Raw genomic sequence first — 20,568 nt, 5'->3', positions numbered from 1 at the left:
ATTAATGAATAATTACAAACTCATTGTTAGGGTTGATGCTGTTTCTCTCTCTCTCTATCTTTATTTATTTTTTGCACGCGCGCGTTAATATCTATCGCGTATAATAATCGTTTGAGAAAGTATAAACATACCAATTTTTTTTCATCCCAAACCAATCCTCCGTTCATTCCAAACTACCGCACACCATTTTTTGTTCTTAGAAATTGTAAACATAAAATTTAAAAAAAAAAAAAAAAAGTGAGAAGAAGAAGATTTTACACTTTTTCATGCCAAACTATTTATCAATCAAATTTTCTGTTTCAAAATTCTTATAATCTTAAATTCTCTTTGCCTCTTTGGTATGCTTTCCACACAATTGTTTTTTATTCTATCAACTGAACAATCCATACTATCTTTATTTATTTTTTAGTTTTTTATTTAAAATATAAAAATTAGGACATTAACGGAAGGCGTTTAGTGAACTTATTGCACAAGTTATCCAAACCCTCGTATGGCAGCTGACGTGTTATCAAATGAATGGGTGTGCACCTTGGCACACACCATTCACACCATTCGAAGTGTAGGAGATCTTGACTCATTCTACAACATGAATTGTTTTTCTCTCCTGTCAGTTCAAAAATACAAATCAAAATAATCTGTGTAGAAACAAATTGTTTCTCAAAACAAAAAAACATGTTCTTGGGTGTTTTTAGTTTTCAAAACTAACACAAATAAAAAACGCATTCTTGAATTTTTTGGTTTCAAAACCATGACGTCATCTAATTATTCAATATCATGCTCCATACATCCTATAATTTCTTCACTATAAAATTTGTTTTGGTTTAAAAAAACATTATTTTAATGGTTCAAAAAACATATATGTATTGTTTTTTAAAACAAACCAACCTTATTTTGCCTTTCAAAGCAAATAGTTCAAAAACTTTTTTTTTTGGGATGTGGTGACTTCAAAAACAGATGAAAGCAAAAACTATATATATAATGTGTGATCTGGAAGCTCCTGGCTGGAAAGTTGCTTAGGTGTGTTCATGTGGCGAGCTAGATCAAACTACAAAACAGGGATCAAAGAGACCGGGGTGGATGACCCAACAAGGTCACTCCGATGCTTAAGTCAGTATTATCGTTGTGGTTGTGAGCTAAAGTTTGAGTGCTAGAGAGCTTGAATGTAGGTAATCGCGCGTACCTGGCCCCCGGAGGGGTTGTTGCCCTCATATAACTGAGTTGTCGTGGGTCTCACGAAACGGTTCCGGGATCTTTAGCCTGAGTAGATGAGATTCGTTCCCGCTTTAGTCGGGGAGTAACGTATCAGTCAATGAAACCTATCGTTATCGTCCGATCTGGGCAGGGAGAGGATAAGGCCTGTCGTTACGGGGCGTGATCCCGTGAGGTTCAGAGTCCGTTGGGAAGCTTCTGGAGTCGACTACATGTCACTTTAATTCCTGGGCTCCGAACAGGCTTTATGCCAAGGTGACTTTATGCCGAAGTGGCTTTGTGTCGAGGTGGCTTTGTACCGAGGTGACAGAAAACCTGAGCTCTAAAAACTACTGACTAGGCTCCTCTTGCTGAGTTGTCATCCTACGGAAATATTGCATCCACGTAACCTTTACTTACTAGGTCGTGCCAAATTACCCCTCATCAATTGCCCCCACTCCTCGTGCCAGAGGTCCTGACCCGGTGCGAGGAGTTCATGGAGAGCCCAGGTGGATTTGACACGAAGTCTAGGTGATATGGAGGGCAGACCGTTGGTCAGACCTGTTCGACCGTTCGGCTCAACCAAGAAGTGACCCAGATCATGTATCAGGTACGCGCGGACATCAAGCCGATTATAGTCTCCGCGAATGTCAAAACGCATGCTAAATTGATCTCAACCTCGGGAAGCATGCAACCAATTTTCATATGAGTCATTGGATTGTACAGATCTCGACCGTTGATTCCTGGATATACTGGTTATAAATAGGGGCCGAAGGACCCATTTTCTTCGCCACAAAATTGCGAATTCAAAGTCCCTAAGGTTGCGTTCAAGTATTGTAGCTCGGTGTCAGCTATTCTTGGGTCCGAGGTCGTCCTGCTTTCTTCGGTCTTCTTTTGGTGAGTTCGTCTCCCTTTGCTTTCGATTCCATCGTCCTTCCCGATAGTATGTCTAGCCTTAGCTTAAATAGCCTTCTAGATGGGAGCAGCGAGTCCGTTGGGGCCGAGGTGGGGACCTCGGCATAGATCGCGGAGCCTCATCTTGCCAAGGTGGGCACTTGGCATAGAATGTGGACTCCAACTCGTCTGAGACGGACTCACCTCGGCGAGAGCGAGAAGCCTCCAACTTGTCGGCCTTCAGCTCACAGCGAGGTTGCCTGCCAAACAGTATTCCCTTAGGCAACTACCTTGGGATCACGGTCATGGCGAGATCGTGGTCTTCGATGAGCAACTCATTGTCGGGCTGCGTCTTCCACTCCACCCTTTCATAATTGAAGTCATTAAGTTCTTTGACATTGCCCTAGACCAGCTACATCCGAACTCCATCCATAACATCGTAAGTACCATTGCCCTTTTCCACGATTACAACCGACCTCTAGACCTCGACAACTTCTCTTCGATCCTTTCCATCAAAAAGAACTCGTCCAGTGTTCTACATGAGCACAAGCAAAGTTACTATATGTCTCCTCACCCCGAGTACAAGCTGTTGCATGAGCTCCCTAACAAGGTCCCGACCTGGAAGAGACACTACTTCGTGGTCCATAACACCGAGGGGTGGCATTTCCCAACTCACAAGAGGGCAGCCATCCAGGACCCCGGTGTTAGACTGGACTTGAAGACAAGGGAGGAGGTCCGATCTTGGGCGAAGCTCGCCTGAAGTTCGAAAACTTCGTGAACGAGGAGAAGCTCATGTAAGCCGGTCTAAGCCCTCCTAGTAGATCGCTAACTGTTGTACATTTTCCTGTTTGTTTTACTTTGGTGCTGTATCTAACTTAGTTCATCACTTGTTGCAGTTGTCATGGACAATATCCCGCCGATGAGCTCTTTGGGAGCATGCAAAAGGGGAAGAAAAATAAGAGGGCCTCCAAGAAGGCTTGCCTCCACACCGAGACCACCACCTCTGACGTCACCGCCTTTGCCCCCGAACACCCACCCGTTGCCGAACAACTTCCCGTGATCGACTTGGTTGAAGAGGACTCAGGCAAGGCCACTCCACCCCGCGTGCCCAAGGAGACCACGTTTTCAGAGCCTCGACGCGTACCAACGACCGCCACTTCTTCAGGTAGCGATACTTCAGTCCTGAGCATTTTGACTCCGAAGTTTGGCCTTCTCAAGAGCAAGGACGCGGTATTCGCCGAGGAGGTTGCTCGCTGGGCTAACTTGCCGGTTGCTCAGCTCGGGGCCCGAGTGGCCACACATTGTATGGTGGTACGTACTTGACCTTCAGGTTGCTTTGTACTTAGATTTTTCTTCATACTTATACTCGCTTTCGTCTTTTGGCAGGTGAACTCTTCTATCCACGCCATGGCCTACCAGTCTAAGGTGAACTTGAAGCGAGCTCTCGAAGCCGAGGAGTCCTCTCGAAATGCCTACTCTAAGCTCAACTTAGCTCGCTACGAGATCAACTAGCTGAAGAACGGCGTGCGGGCTAAGAAGGAGCTATTGACTCTACTGATGGCCGAGAAGGAGTTCGAAGCGGAGAAGAAGCAAAGGTGGCCCATAAGAGAGAGAACAAGAACCTCGAGGCGCTTGTGAAGGAGCAGACTGAAAATCTACTCCAAGCTATAGAGGACGCGAAGGCCAAGGCTGTAGAGGAGTATAAGTCTTCGGCAGAGTACCGCGAGAAGATGGTCGAGGTCGGAACAACAAGCTACCATAAGGGATTTAAGCTAAGAAGGTGGTTGACCCGGCGTAAATTTCCCCACCTCGAACTCAGTGCCATCACGACATTTAAGATGACGAAGGAGATGGCCATCGAAGCCGCAAAGGACCCGGACTCCGAGGAGGAGAGCGGCGACAACCTTCTCGACGATGATACAATGGGAGAAGGAGAGGGGGTTGATGTCGCTGAGGACCACATGGAGACAGATCCACCCGTTGACACTTCCACTAGGGATAAGGAACCCCGAACTGACTGATGCCTCTTTTCTTGGACCCCCTTTTGTAAATACTTGATGTCCCAAGCCTTCAAGCTCGGCTAAACAGTTGTAATCTTTTCTTTCTTTTTTTTTTCACTATGTAGTACTTTATCAATGGAATACAAACATTTTGCAAAATTTTTCATGTGCAAAATTTGTCTAAGTGTGGATTACTCGTGAGCTAGACCATATAGGAGCAAATTTTTTGTAAGTATAGATTATTCCCAAACTCGAGATTACTCCCGAACTTGAATAGGAATAACCGTTATTATACGATAGGGTGAGCACACTGTAGGGTGTACATGCCTGACCTATCTGCACCCGGGCTACTTTGCCGTACCCATGCCAAAGTGACTGAGTTTTAATGAGCCCGTGCCGAAGAGGCGACCGGATCTTAAGTTGTGCCGAGGTCTCTTATCAGCTCGGTACCATAGCCCTTAGTCTTCAGGGAGTGACTTAAGGTCCTCTCTCCAGTTCACTGTCCATAGGATCAGTTTGGTGGTCTTATAGACTTAGTCGTTTTTGCTTGTACTGAGGTTTATATGTAGTATTTCCTTAGGTTATCAATATTCCAAGCTCGGGGTACCTACTTCCCTTCCATGGTCTCAAGTTCATAGGTTCCTTCTCCGAACACCTGTCTCACCCGGTAAGGACCTCCCCAATTCAGACCGAGCTTACCCACGCCAGGCTCAGGTACCATTACCTTATGAAGGACCAGGCCGTCGACTCTAAATAGTCGCTTCCTGACTTGGGCATTATAATACCGAGCTACTCGATGTTGGTAAGGTACAGTTTGAATGTGGGTCAGATCACGTACCTCTTCGACGAGGTCCAAACTAGTTCTGAGCTCGTCGTCGTTTGTCTCTTCGTTGTAGGCTTTGAGCCACAATGTTGGTACTTCAATCTTTGCCGGGATCACAGCTTTTGTCCCGTATGTAAGGTTGAAGGGCCTCCACCCACAACCCTTTAGCTCATCCAGTAAGCCCAAAGGACATTGGGCAGCTCGTCCACCCACAACCCTTTAACTCGCGCAAGACGAGCTTTCAGTCCGCGGAGGATAGCCCAGTTCGTCACTTCAACCTATCCGTTTGCTTGCGGATGTGCTACCAAAGTGAAGTTTTGCTGAATCCCCATCTCAATGCACTAGTTCTGGAATTTGATGTCTTCAAATTTCTTTTCGTTATCCAAAATCGAAACTGGCACACGATGCTTTTCTAGAAGAAATTCTGCACATTCCAGGTTGTAATGCTTACCAATGGTTCGGCTTCCACTCACTTCGTGAAGTAGTCTATTGCCACAACTAAGAACTTGCTCTGCTCGGTTGTTGGCAGAAAAGGGTCGAGGATGTTGATTCCCTACTGCGTGAAGGGCTACGGCCTAATAAAATACTTCAAATTAGCAGCAAGCTGATGAGGGATGTTGGTGTGCCTCTGACATTTGTTACATTTCTTGACAAGCTCGAGTGCGTCTGCTTCATTGTGGGCCAATAGCAGCACTACCTTAATGCCTTTTGGGCGAGGGCCCTGCCCTCCAAGTGTCCACCACATAAACCTTCATGGATATCGCGAAGTACGAGCTCAACTTCTGAGGATCGCAGGCAACGTAGGTAGGGGAGCATGAAGGATCTCTTGTATAGCCGTTCGTCTATGAGGACGTACCGGGCTGATTGATGCTTTACCCTCTGAGCTGCATTGCGTTTTGCAGGTAGGGTCTCATGGAGCAGATAATCAATGAGCGGGTCAATCCAGCTCGGTTCCGCTTGCAACATGGGAGTGACCTCTTCTGCCCCCCCCCCCCCCACCCCGAGAATGTTGGACCAAGGCAAGTCCTCTATGTACACAGTTTGCATAGTGTTGTCGCTTGTGCTTGCTAGTTGTGATAAGGCGTCAGCTTCAGCATTCTTGGACCTTGGAATTTGTCTGGTGAAACAAGAGCTGAAGCATGGTAGGATCTCTCTGACTTTGGTTAAGTAGGCTGCCATAGTCGAGTTGCGTGCTTCATAGTCACCATTGACTTGGTTAACCACCAGTTGAGAATCATTGCAGACAATAAGGTGTTTTGTTCCCATTTCCTTCACTAAGTTCAACCCGACAATTAATGCTTCATACTCCGCCTCATTGTTCAACTTCTCGAATCCAAACCAGAGAGCATACTCCATCTTCACATCGCTTGGGCCGTACAATATCAATCCCGCACCGCATCCTCGCTGATTGGATGAGCCGTTTACGTGGAGGATCTATGGCTCCTCGTCCCAGGTTGGTGCCGATCTAACTGGGACCGGGCTGCAATGGTTGATGCCTCCATCATCTTAGCGGGCTTAGTCAGTTCAGGGGCTGGTGTGTTGAACGTGCATTCTATTACAAAGTCTGCCAAGATTTGGGCTTTGATTGCTAACCATGGCTCAAACCGGATGTCGTACTCACTAAGTTCAATGGACAACTTTGTCAATCTTCCTGACACCTCGGGCTTAAGTAGGATGTGCCTCAGAGGCTTATCAGTAAGGACAATGATGGTATGGGCTTGGAAGTATGGGCATAGTTTCTAAGCTACTACCACTAGCACGTACACCAACTTCGCGATATCGAGGTATCTAGTTTTTGCATCCTGCAACACTTTACTTACATAGTAGACGGGTTGTTGAACCAGATCTACCTCTCTGATTAGTACTGAGCTGACCACCTCGTCACTCGCGGAGAGGTACAACTTCAACACATCTCCTTCCTCAGGTCGGGTTAAAACCAGGGCGGTACTTAGGTACATTTTCAGCTCATCAAATGCGAGCTGACACTCTTTAGTCCATTCGAAAGTTTCATTCTTTTTAATTGCTTTAAAAAGGGAAGGCAGCGACCTGCCGATTTAGACATAAATCGGTTTAAGGAAGCTACCCGGTCAGTTAGTCGTTGTACCTCCTTGATTTTCGAGAGTGGTCGCATTTCTAAGATGGCCTTGTTTTTGTCAAGGTTTGCTTCGATGCCACGTCGGTTCACTATGTAACCGAGGAACTTGCCCGACGTGACCCCGAAGACACACTTATTTGGGTTTATCTTCATGTTGTATTTCCTTAAAATTTGAAAAACAACATCTAAATCGTCAATTAAAGATCTAGAAAATTGGATCTTCACGACCATGTCATCAACATAACATTCCACTTTATTGCCAATCAAAAGTTCAAAAATCTTATTTACAAGTCGCTGGAAAGTTGCTCCAACGTTTTTTAAACCAAAGGGCATAACTTTATAATAGTATAGCCCGAGCTCAGTTACAAAAGTAGTTTTGTCTTGGTCAGCCGTGTCCATCGTAATTTGATTATAGATGGAGTAGGCGTCCATGAAATTCAGTAACTCATGCCCTGAGGTCACGTCTACCAGGTGGTCAATTATGAGCAAGGGGAAGCAATTCTTTGGGCAACCTCTGTTTAGGTCGATGTAGGCGATGCACATGCACCACTTGCCATTGGCTTTCTTCACAAGCACGAGATTGATGACCCAGCTTGGGTAATGGACCTCCCTAGCGAAGTCTGTGGCGATGAGCTTCCTAACCCCCTCATCGACTACCCTTCACCGCTCCGGGTGAAGTTGTGTTTTTTTTTGTCTAACTGGCTTGACTAAAGGGTCCACATTAAGTTTATGAGTTATTATACTAGGGTCAATTCCGGGCATTTCTGCCACGGACTAGGCGAAAACATCTAAATTGTTAAGTAAGAAACTTACTAATTGTGTTTGGAGCAGTTCACTTATCAGTGCACCGATCTGGAGAGTCTTGGTCGGTTCGATCTTAGACATCGGTATGTGGGTCGTCTCTTCCATCGGGGCAGCTCGCTCCTCGGTGTAATCTGTTGGTCACTCCAGTTCGATGCCTTCTGTCAGTTTTGCCTTTCCCTTGAGGTTAGCCACATAACACTTATGGGACTCAAGTTGATCGCCTCGTATCACCCCTACTTTGTAATCCGTCGAGAATTTCATCGCGAGATAGTAACACTATCGCGCGTAAAACATGTGTAATAGGCCAACCTATGATTGATTTGTAGGGGGATGGAGTCGTGATCACCAAGAATGTGTGCTTGAACAGGACAATATTTGGCCACATGCCCACCTCCACTGGTATTATGACGCAACCTATAGGTTTGACTTCCTCTTTGCTGAACCTTACTAGTGGGGCATCTACTGGTTTTAGATCGCTCTGCTATAGTTGCAACTTATCAAAGGTTCCTTTGAAGTGGATATCAGTCGAACTGCTTGAATCCACCAAGATCTGTTTCATTTCGAAGTCATTAATGATCATCTTCATGACCAGGGCATCGTCAAGAGGATATTGAATCCCACAGGCATCGTCCTCGGTAAAATAGATGGGTTCTTCGATCCGGGGTCGCTTGGGTGGGTTCTCTACTTCATGCTCCAGTTCTTGGACTAACATTTTTCCAGTTGCTGCTGTGCACCCCGCTACAATAGATCCTCTAGTGATCATGTTAATCACCTCGCGGATCGGTCTTTCTTCTGGTAGCGGGCGAGGTGGCTACTCGTTTTGTCTGTTGCTTTATGGGGCATCTTTCTTCCGATCTCCCTGTCAGTCCCCCTGTTCTTTTTCATCATGCAAGATGTACTTCTTTAAGTACCCACGACGGATTAGCTCTTCGATCTCGTCACTGAGGTTTCTACAATTTTCTGTGTTGTGACCATGGTCCTGATGAAAGTGACAATAGACGTTCAGGTTCTTGGTCGCTGGGTCTCCTCGTAGCCTGGGTGGCCATCTGACGATGGAGGAATCTTTGATGGCCATTAAGATCTCTCCTCGCTTCGCATTAAGGGGAGTATAGTTGATTCTCTCCATTGGTGGGGTTCTAGAATGCCGACTTGACCTGTAACTTCGTGAGGGGGACTTACTCCTCGAGCTCGGGGACTTGCTTTTTTTCCTTTTCATATTGCTCGTTCTTTCTTCGTCTCTTTTCCTCTTCTCTCCTTATTGGTTGTCGGTTTTCTGGTTTATCTCTTCTTCAGTGCTGATAAACTGATCGGCCAACTTGAGGAACTCGATGATGTTCTTCAGCTTGTTGGCCACGACATGCCACTTGAACTCTTTGTAAGTGATTCCCTTTCATGCTGCGGTGAGACGTACTGTTGGGTCAATGTCTGGTATTTGCAGGCATGTCTCATTGAAGCGCTTGATGTAGCTTCGAATTGACTCTCCTTCCCTTTGCACCACGTTCAGATGGCACTCCTGTGACTTCGGGCACTTCTTACTGGCGATGGAAAGGACCGTAAACATGTTTGTGAACTGCACCCAGCTTCTGATGGAACCCGACGCGAGGTTTCTATACCAGGTCCAAACTACTCCTCTGAATGTGGTGGAGAAAGCCACGCACATGCAAGCCTCGTCGGCCCCGACGAGATGCATTTGAGACTGGAATGCGTCTACGTGATCATTGGGATTAAAGGACAAGTCATACTTGTCTAGCAACGGTACCTTGAAATCTTTCGGCATTAGGACCGCCAATATATATATATATATATATATTAAAGACAAGCTTTTTTTTCAAAAGTTTTGTCATAATATAATTTAAACAAAATGGGGGTATATATGTCTTTTTAAAAACAACACAAATAAAATAAAAATTTTTAATTAGAAATGCAATAAAAATATATTTAACATATGTATAAAAATTAAATTACAAAATTGTATATACATTTTTTATGTATATAAATAAAACAAAATTACATATATATATGCATGTATTTATATATGTAATATAAAAATTAATTACATGTTTAAATATATATCATGTCGGATTTTTTTGGGATCAGGTAGGGGTGATCCAAATTTGACTCAAATTTAAACAAATAATTTTCCTTTTTCAACCGATCTGACGACACAATCGGATTGCATTTGAATTCAAAACATATCATAATCCGGTCTGTTTGCACCCCTAAAGAGAGAGAAAGGGGAGGGAGTGGAGATATATGAGTTAGGAATTTCATCGGATCATATCTAGCTAAACAGACATCAACCTTGTTATCATTTATCAAATCTTTGGATCCAAAACCTGATATGTCGACACCCGGCTTATTGTGCTTAAAATGACAAAAAATATAAAAAAAACTAATTACTATAATAAATGTATATAAATATATAATACTAAAATTGATAGTTATAAAATATACATATGATCATAATAATAATAATAATAATAACAGTAATAGTAGTAGTAGTATTTTTTAATTAACCCAAATTTAAATTGAATCAAATTAAATTAAATCCACATCTAATCAAATTATTAATCAGATTCAAATTCTAACATCCATATTGGAGACAATAGAGTCATCCAATGTAGACTTTTGGAGTACATTAACATCCCTTATGAGTATATGGGTGAGGAATTGTTCAAATTTAAAACATGGTCGTTTGAAATTGCAGTCAAGTCAAAAGTAAGCATTTACATCATATAATAATAATGCATACATACACCCGTGCGGTGCATGGATAAATCTGAAAGATTTAATAATTTTATTTTTCATTTAATGTTGACTTATAAAAATAATTATTGTTAATTGAATATGAACAAATATTTTTTAATAAACTTAGTTTTATTAATAATTGGTAGTAATTTTAATAATTTTTTTATTATTTTTAAATGAAATTTTGATTAACTTTAAATAAATAAAAATAATTATAAAAGCTAACATTTTTATTAATTCCACTAATAATTAACAATTATACACGAATGACAATGGGGTGGGTTCAGGGTAGGGCACCCCATCCCTTTCCCTGCCCCATAGTCAAGACACTCTACCCCATCCCCACCCCATCCCCAATGTCACACGGGTTCAAGGCAAGGTAACCACTCCTCAATGTCGAGCGAGTTCAGGGGCAAGGCACCCCACTCTTCATCAAGGATGGAGAATCCTCAAATTTCCTAGCCCCGTCCCCAATATTGGACAGGTTCAAGTAGAAGTGTAAATTGGGTTGTGCTAGGTCGGCATGACACGACCCACATGTGGCCTGCACAAAGTGCGAGTCATGCCATGTTGGCCCATGAGGCGTCCCAGGCCGTGCCTCCCTCACAGGCCCGTGTTGTTCCATGGGTCGGGTTGGACCATGGGCCAGGCCATGCCGCACACCAAGCCAAGCTCAAGGCAAGGCACCAACTCCTTGTCCAAGGTTTTTAAAATTTGACCGGAAAGGGTTCTGACTGTTCGATCCGAATGGATGGCCTACTCTAACAAAAAAAAAATACTAGAAAAATAAAAAAAGGCCAAAAACTGATGTCCGGGTTGATGGTTCGACCGCCCAAGTCAGTGGTTTGTTAACCAAATAAACAGTTTTTGGACAAAAAGCGGTTTTAAGGTGAAACTGTGTCCAATTCCCAATTTTCCCGGTCTAACCATATGATTTGATTCAGTTTTGAAAACATTGTCCCCATCAACCCAATATTCAATTTGATGATAGAAATAATCAAAAGGATATATTGAGTATCAACCACATGGTAAATTTCTAAAAGTACACTAAATTGTCTTTAATATTCAAAATGTAATTTTATGAAAATTTTGGAAAATTTATTGTACTTGTGTAATTTTGAAAATTTATTTATTTTTTATTAAATAATTTAATTTATTTTTAAATGGTTTACTTATAGATCTATACTAATTTATCTTATAATTTCTAATATAAACTAACTAATAATTTCCTTTTTCCAATATTATACTAATTTATCTTAATAATTTGTGTAATTATTTATTCAAATTATAATTTTCCATTTCCCATTGTCATTTATCTTTAATAATTTTCAATAATTTGCAATGAAAATTACATAATTTTTCAATGGTTTTCCAAAATCTATCAAATGTAATAAATTTTCCTAAAATTTCCAAAATATTCTAATAATTTTCAATATTTATTTAATGCATTTTAAATAAGCTTTCAAATACTTTATATCTTTTAATTTAAAAATTGTTATTTTATGAAAATTTTTGAAAATTTTATTACATTTGTGTAACTATGGGGATTTATTGTAATTTTTCTAAATGTTATTAAATATATATTTTCATTTGGTAGTTACTAACAAAATTACACTAATTTGTTTTTTTATTTTTCAATATAAATTAATTAATAATTTCATTTTCTAACATTATAATATTTTATTCCCCCATTTGTATTTGGTTATTAATTATAATAATAAAAATAACTAAAATTTTATACTTTTTGATAATTGTTAAATATAATTCTCAATTTTATAGAAATTAGTTAAAGAGTTTTCAATTTCTATAAAATGTTGTTAATGAGCTAATTGATAACAATATTTATTAATTTTTGGTAATTTACTAACTGTATTTATCAATTTTTAGTAATAACACTATTTAATACTTGAATATGGGTGGGATTAAATATTAACCGTATTTAACTATTTATTAATTAATATGAATATTTTAAATGAGGGAGAGTGGATATAGATTGGGGGGATGCATTGTAGGAAATGATTAGTGAGTGGGGCAACATGATACTTTACTATTGGTTTAAATGAGATACCTTAGGAAAGAGATTATAGGAATATTTTTAAGTGGTTGGGTGACATGGCTTAATGGGAGTGTTGGGAAGCGGAGATGAGAGAAAGTCAAAGAGAATGCAGGGTGGGGATAATGGAGCAAGGAGAGGCATGGTGACAAGGACCCATGCGAAGCACGGGCTTTGTTAAGCGAAAGTTAAACAATAGAAATACATAAGAGTATATAATTGTTTTATATTTTAACTTTTTAATAAACAATCTGATCAAACTCAATCCGAGTTGGTCGATTTTTTAGTATTTTAGATCGGCTTTGGTTTAATAAATATATATTAATATTTTAAATTTTAAATTTAATTTTTTAATACGGGAAAGTAGGAAATTCTCATATTTCTTAGTCTAAAATATTTTATATCATAGATTTAGTCTAAAATATCATTGTAATTTATGAAATTTGAAGTTAATTTTTAAATTTAAATATTTTGAACAAACAAACTAAACCGAATTTAATTTTTAAGTCAATCGGTTTTGAGTGACAAACTACGGACTTGACTAGATCGATTTGGTTGGCGAAACAGCTTGCAACTGAACTGAACCAATCATTGGACACTACTAATTTTAACTAAATTTATAGTCTAATCTCTAATAAATAACAATAGTTTAATCTCCAATAATTATTAAAAATGTATAAAAAACGTACACAATCATTGAAAATAAGTTTATAGTGAAAATATAATAATTATAAAAATATAGTAAATATTGAAAATATACTAAATTAGTCAATAAATAGTGTAATCTCAAATAGTAGTTTAATGTCTAATAAGTATTAATTTATAAGTATTAGTCCATAAATATTGTCAATTATATTGACTTATTTTTTGTCTTCATGTTCATTCAAGCTTCAAATAACTTTGTTTGACCATTTCAATATTTTCCTTATTTATTATATTAATAAATGCCGTGCATGGGTTCCAACTATGACAATAATTAATTTGTTAATTATAGTTAACAATAATTCAGCGTTTTTGTTAGCAGTAATTAACCAATATTGTAAGACTATAATTGGCTTGGATCGGATGGTCAGATCATAAAAATTGGGAATTGGTAGCCTTTTTGAGTCCCAACTAAATGACAATTTTCGTAGGTTTTTATAGGCCGGCCGAATGGGTTAATTGCCTGATTAACCAATAAAATTGAAACCCGCATTCCAATTTTTAGTCTCATTCAAGTCTTGTAGCATTAATAATTCAGTAGTTTTATCAATTAGCCGTAATTAAGTAATATCATTTGTTTTTACATTAGATATTGGTTTTTCCTGGTTCTTAAATAAGAGTAGACTAATTATACGAGTCCCGACCCCCAAATCCAGCTTGCCCTCCAACCTAAATGACTTGATGACTTACCAGGTGTCTCGTGTTCATACGATTCGGATTTGGTGCCCACGATGTGATGGCGAGAATTTAGTTAGTGTTAGGCGTTGGGACGATGCACCGTATTTGTATTTGGAGTGTCAAGTGTGTACCCTAGAGAGTGTAGTGTAGGATCCAACATCCAAATAGTTCTAAGCAAGAAGCAACTCAGGTGCTTCTCGGCTTCTGGCCTTCTAGATAATCTCATCTACACGCTAACTAGTGGACCCTTATCTGTGTTTAATCCTTACCTGACACGCGGGAAGTAGCATTGCTGGTCAGCGTTGCCATGGACAATTGGGCATTACAGTGTGAGAGAGAGAGAGATTGAAGTCCCTTTACCAATGAAATTAAGTCTGACTGTCTAAACTATTTTCAATGTGAAACAAGAAAAATATTAAAAGGTTTCATGAGTGGACCGCTTTTAGACTAAAACCCTAATACGGTCAGAGTGGGAACGGGGAACTAGTAGTGGACCATTCTTGGACTGGGATGATGATGATAAAAGACATAAGAGTGGACCTCAGTACGTAAGGCCATGGATGCTCAAATTCTAACCACCATTTTGGGGATAAAAAGAACCTAAAAATGATATCAAAGATAAAAAAACAAACGTCCCACATTCGCATGGGATCGGAGTGTTATTGTATTATCTTGAGCGTCTTAATCTCTTCTTTTTTTTTTTAGTTTTTTTATTCATTTTGTTAGAGTTTCAATTGCGATACTGGTCACTGTAGTTTCTGAATAAAATGGAGATGTGGCCTTTATTAATTACTATAACGAACTTGATTAATGATTCCAGTTGATGGATATGCCATTATTTTAAAAATAATGGCAATTATTGAAGATTAAGTGCTTGTTAGACGTATCTTTCTTCATGATCTTTCGGTTATTTATAAGCTGGGCAGACTGTGCCGTTGATTCATTGTCTTTTTCATTTGATTTGTAACAGATCTAGTTGCCAAAAGTCAGTATGCTTAAAAATGCAAAAAACTCTTCAGAAAGTTTCAAATGAAGTTTTTTGCGTTTTTTTTTTTGTTTTATTCTCACACGAAAAGACATGGAAAGACGTACGGTAGTCAAACTGATTTCGGGCTGTTCAAATCTTCGTACAAAAATCTAATGCATCTATTGAGTATGAGAGCTATCAGATCTTCTCAAAAAAACTTGCCAAACGACCTTTAAGTATTGTTTATGATTTTTATAATGTTTTAAATTAAACAAAACAAAAGAGTGTTTTCACCGGCAATTATATAATATGATAATCAAATAACGCGTTCAATTCTTTTATTGGTCTTTGTTTTGTTTTTTATTTTATTTTTCTTATTGGGCGAGAATCTCAGAAAGACAGAAATCAGCGGTTGATGGTGATGGATCCCCCTACATTATCTAGGGTTACAAGCAACGGGAGGAAGCGTTCCTCTGGTGAAGGTCTCCACCTTCAATTGAAGTTTTAGGGAAACTTCAATATTTATTTAATAATAAATAAGTAAATAAAAACTGTCATATTTAAAAATATAAAAAATCATGTTATGCCTTATGGTAAAGCCGGCCAAAACAATCCGGCCAGTCAAAAAGTAGTTGTCACGTGACCAGTTAAACTGGTTGAATGAATGGCCTGTTCGTGGCCGGGTAATTCGATGGGCTGGCCTGGCCTGGCCTGTTTATTACTGGGCTTGGAGAAAATTTTAGGCTTGTGGGTTTGGATCCGGACGTTCACAAATAAGTTCAGCGTAACCTGGCCCAGTGGTAAAAATGTAAATTAATAATTTTATTAGATTATTTTCGAATACAAATTTATAATTATAAGAATTAATTTATTAAATCATACCATAAATATGACTTTTTATGTATAAATTGGGTTTCGTGCTTTATATAAGGAGTTTAGGACCGCCGGGCTCAGGCCAGAACCTGGACATTTAGTTAGTTAATAAAGAGGCAAACCGGTTCGACCCGTGAACGGGATTACATTGGAGCAAGAGAGACAAGTAGCACCTAAGAATAGGAAATAGGAAGCTTGTTGGTTGATGGTTGGAAGCAACAGAACCGCGTTCCGGAGATAATCATAAGAATGCTTGACCAAATTCAAATTCCAACTCATGGACGAAGAATAATCATTCGAGTCAAGCATATTACATTCAGATTCATATCAAGATGAGTCTCTTCTCTCTAACCGATTTAACCGGAATGTCGAGATGTGGCACTAACTAAACTGTCATCCCAAACATAGACATTCGTTCCCGTGAAGGCGTGAATGGTGAACGGTGAATGGTGATGACGTTGATGCCATTCTCTCTCTTTCCCAAATGGAAACTGATTTGTCTGTCCTCTCCGTTTCTTCCTCTGTGACCTAACTGTCCAAGCGCGTCCCATGAAGAAGGTGGGAAGTTGTCATTATTCTCCAAACCTTCCCATACAAATACCCGACATTTTCTCACACAACACCTACGACGATCTGGTCGCAGTTTCCAACAACGGGGATCAGAGACGCAGGGAGAGCCACCGGCCATGGTTGCCACCATGATCTGGCTCTCCGAGATGGGGAGCCGCTTCGGCACCGGCCTTAAGCGCTCCTTTGCGTCCTCTGATCCCAAGAAGAACAATAACCACCCATTCGGATTCCGTCAAGACAAGTCTCCCGTTCTCGGTATCCTCGCGTTCGAGACTGCCAAGGCCATGTCTCGCATTGTCTCTCTCTACAAATCCCTCTCCGACAACGAGATCTTCAAGCTCCGCAAGGAGGTCATGCGATCCCCAGGCGTCGCTTATCTCAATTCCACAGATGAAGCTTTCCTTCTTAACCTCGCCTGCGCAGAGAGGATTGAGGAGCTTGATCGCGCTGCCATTGTCGTCGCTCGGTTAGGGAGGAAATGCTTTGACCCTGGATTGAATGGGTTCGAACAAATATACTCCGACCTCAAGCTCGGGCTCATCGATTTAACGAAACTGGATTTCGGGTCCAGGGAGATAGAGAAGATCACTGACAAGATGGAGAAGTACATCTCCTCCACCTCTGCTTTGTACTCCGCACTTGAGGCTGTAGCTGAGTTGGAGGTATCGGAACGGAAATTAAAGCAATGGAAGAGACACCCCGGTCAGCTACAAGCACAGAAAACGAACTCCGATTTGTTCGACCAGAAACTGGCGTGGCAGAGGCAACAGGTTCGACACTACAGGGACGTCTCCCTCTGGAGTCAGCCCTTCGACAAGAGCGTCGGTCTGATGGCTCGAACCATCTGCATCATCTACGCCCGCATATGCACCGTTTTTGGGCCCTACATTTCAGTTCTACCTCAGGTTCCAAACCGTCACTCACGTTCCACTTCGCACCAGTTTGATTACCCACTGTACCCGATTCGCGACAGATCGGTAAAAGAAATATCGGCATGCTCAAAATCGGGGCCTCTACCAGGCTCTAACAATCCCAAGCGGGGTTTGATCCGGTTTTGGAGTCGAGAGTCGAACCCGGAGGAAGACATGCAAATCGGTATGAGTGTGGGTTTTGGAATTGGGTTCAAGGAGAACCATTATTATCTGTTTGGAGGGGTTGGGAAAAGGAATAAGTTACTACAGGTGGCGCCACCATCGACGCTGGGTGGTTCGGGTCTGGCGTTGCGGTATGCAAACGTTATAATTCAGGTAGAGAAGTATGTCGACTCGCCGTGTTCCATAGGAAACGACACGCGAGAGCAACTGTACCAGATGTTACCGGCCAGTCTAAAGATGTCGGTGAAGGCCAAGTTGAAGAACACTTGGAGTAGGGAGAAGAACTCGTCCAAGTTGTTTATAGATGAATCGCTGGCAGAGGGATGGAGGGAGGCGCTGAAGGAGATTCTGGGGTGGCTTGCGCCCATGGCGCATGATACCGTCAAGTGGCAAACCGAGAGGAATTTCGAGAAGCAGAACTTCGACGCAAAGCCAACCATATTGTTGTTGCAGACGTTGCATTTTTCAGATAGGGAGAAGACGGAGGCAGCCATCTCGGAGGTCTTGGTGGGGTTGAGTTGTATATGTCGGTATGAAAATGAACGTTCGGGTAAGGGTTCGGGTAATGTACCCCACAAGTAATACTAGTAACTAGTGTGAGTGGTGGTTTTTTGTTTTCCAATCGTTTGGTTGAAATAAATACAGTAGATTTTTTGTCTTAATTTCTTCATTTTTTTTGGGGATTTTTTATAGGCACCGCTTAACAATTCGTTAGGATCGATACTGTTTTTTTCAATTCGTTAGGATAGTGTACATTATTTATTTTTTAGGGTAAAATATAAAAACCTCGTTTGAAGTTTCTGACAATCATAAAAATCTTCCCTATAGTTTCATTTTAGCAAAAACCTCCCCTGGATTTTTAAAGAATTCGGCAAAAGTCTCCCTTTCGGTCAATGACCAAACGAAAAATGTCAACATTTACAAAATTAACCTGAAGCGTCATTCAATTAATTTATAATATACCATATTTGCCCTCAATCTCCTTCACCGCGCCATGCCTGTCTTGTATCTCCAACACCGTCTCAAGAACCTTCCCCTCCCTCCCGTGCTCCTGCACCGCCCTCTGCAGTAGCTCCTCCCCTCCCGTTCTTGCCCCACTTGATATAATCTTCTCTATCACCTCTTCCTCTAGGTACTCCCTTGTTACTGTGAAATATCGACAACCCACCGTTTTTTTATACTCCACCATCATCCGCTGCCTCAACTCCTGGAAGTCCGTCAACTCCTCTAGCTTCTTTTGCAGCATGATGGTGACCAAAGTCCTTGTGCGGTCCACCGGCGTCCCTTCTCTGTATCTAGAGAGCCTCCTATTGGCAGCGTTGGCGCAGTCCATATCCTCAAGTTGAGACTTTATGCTTCTCACCTTTTAAGCACGGTCACGATGTCGGCATTGGTCTGTGTGTGCAGGGCTTTTAGGGCCTCCGACTTGTGGAGGCATTTGCTTTCTTCGTTGGCTTGCTGCAGTTGGCCAAGGATGTCTCTGGTGAAACTAATCTCTTTCACCATCTCGGCCTCCTATGGTCTATTTGATTTTGCGTCATCGTCACTACCATCTCTAGGTCGACGTTGCCAGTTTCCAGAACTTCTTTCTTCAGATCCACATAGCTGAGGAAGGGTTTTGTTATCAAATCGTTCATCTTGCTCTGTTTTATCTATCTTAGTTGAAACTTGGAATCACAGAACTTTGGAAGAGAGAACGCTTCACCTGCAAGAGTAGATTAGGGCTATATGATATGTTTTTTGATTTAAAGGACCCGATTTTGGAAATAATTTCCTTCCTAGAAGTGAAATCTATATACAAATGACTTATAGTGATGCATTTATACCAAAGAATGATTTGAAAACCTGTATATAAAAATTATGGGGCTGAAAATATACAACACACTGTGTGCTTTATGATTTGGAAACCCGTGTACAAAAAACTCATGAGAATGAGCCCTCGTTCCCATTAGCTTTCTTGACTGGTAATGGAGGATGGTTGGCTATAGGAACCTCATACGGATGATCAATATCATCCTATTCCTCACCATAAGTATCTTGCATCACCTTGGAGCTATCAATGCCAGGCGGCCAAGCCAATGAATTGTGCGTTAATTAATTTTGTCCTGTAAACAACATTCCATTAGCACAAACAATCGCTGGTTTGAAGATTTTTTATAAGAAAAATACTCTATATCATTCAACAGGTCCATACCTCCAAAATACATTAAAATTTTATGCTTCAATAAATAGATTTTTTTTCTAAGTCAAGTAGGGCAATAAACAGGAGAAACATAACTGAGCACAAAATTGCAAATTCTTGGGAGATTAAAAGAGGAGGAAGAAATCAACAAAGAAAGTTCAGGGAGAAAAGGAAAGAGCTGTGCTCCGTTTGGGTTTGGACGAAAGATTAAAAGAGCTGTAGCTTTCCTCCTCTTTAGACGAAAGAATTCAGGGATAGGACAGAGGATAAAAGAGGTTGACGGGAGAGGTAAAGAGGATAATAGGTCGATAGGGGTATTTCAGTAAAAATGTATGCAAACTAATTTGTAAAAGGGTAAAATGGGAATTTGGAACAAAATTGATGTACCGGTCTGACGTTTTCCATTTGGGTCACTGCTGGAAGGGAGGTTTTTGTCGAATTCTTTAAAAATTTAGGGGAGGTTTTTACTAAAGTGAAACTATTGGAGAGGTTTTTATGATTATAAAAAACGTGGGGGGAGGTTTTTGTATTTTACCCTATTTTTTATTCTCAACTCGCACTTCAATTTTTTTTTAAAAAGGACAAATTTAATTAATTTCTCATTTGAAATACGACTGTTGAAATAGTTTTTCTATTTTTTTTTTCATAATTTTTGTGAACATTTTTTTAAAGGGAAAATCTATGATGCGGAAAAGATATGGTATGGGAAGAGTTTTGATCAATCAAAATCCACCCATGAATTTTGATGAATAACACCTAATTGGCTGAGTGCCAATTGTACCCAAACTTTAAAATGCGACAATCTAGTACCTAAACTTTCATTCTGCGACGATTTAGTATCCGGCGTTAACCAACCGTTAAGTGGCATGCAAAAAGACAAAAATACTTTTCAAGTGC

General features: G+C 40.7%; 1 protein-coding gene and 1 pseudogene across 2 annotated transcripts; one reads left to right on the top strand and one right to left on the bottom strand.

Annotated features, from left to right (window-relative positions):
- Positions 1-16,450: 16,450 nt before the first annotated feature.
- Positions 16,451-19,998, bottom strand: LOC148801938 (syntaxin-111 pseudogene; annotated as a pseudogene). Its single transcript, XR_016082614.1, has one exon. The product of XR_016082614.1 is annotated as a syntaxin-111 pseudogene (transcript).
- LOC104597338 (protein PSK SIMULATOR 1-like) lies at positions 16,512-18,071 on the top strand. Its single transcript, XM_010258811.1, has one exon. The coding sequence runs from the start codon at positions 16,512-16,514 to the stop codon at positions 18,069-18,071; it is 1,560 nt and encodes a 519-aa protein (XP_010257113.1).
- Positions 19,999-20,568: the final 570 nt, after the last annotated feature.

The sequence above is a fragment of the Nelumbo nucifera genome, chromosome 2 (genome assembly GCF_055504915.1).
Source record: "Nelumbo nucifera cultivar China Antique chromosome 2, China Antique-T2T, whole genome shotgun sequence".
Classification (NCBI taxonomy): domain Eukaryota; kingdom Viridiplantae; phylum Streptophyta; class Magnoliopsida; order Proteales; family Nelumbonaceae; genus Nelumbo; species Nelumbo nucifera.
The sequence above is the reverse complement of the archived record's forward strand: the minus strand, read 5'-3'. Positions and strand labels throughout refer to the sequence as shown.

Excerpts from the sequence above, each read along its gene's own strand:
- LOC104597338 (XM_010258811.1), top strand. The coding sequence starts at position 16,512 with ATGGTTGCCACCATGATCTGGCTCTCCGAGATGGGGAGCCGCTTCGGC.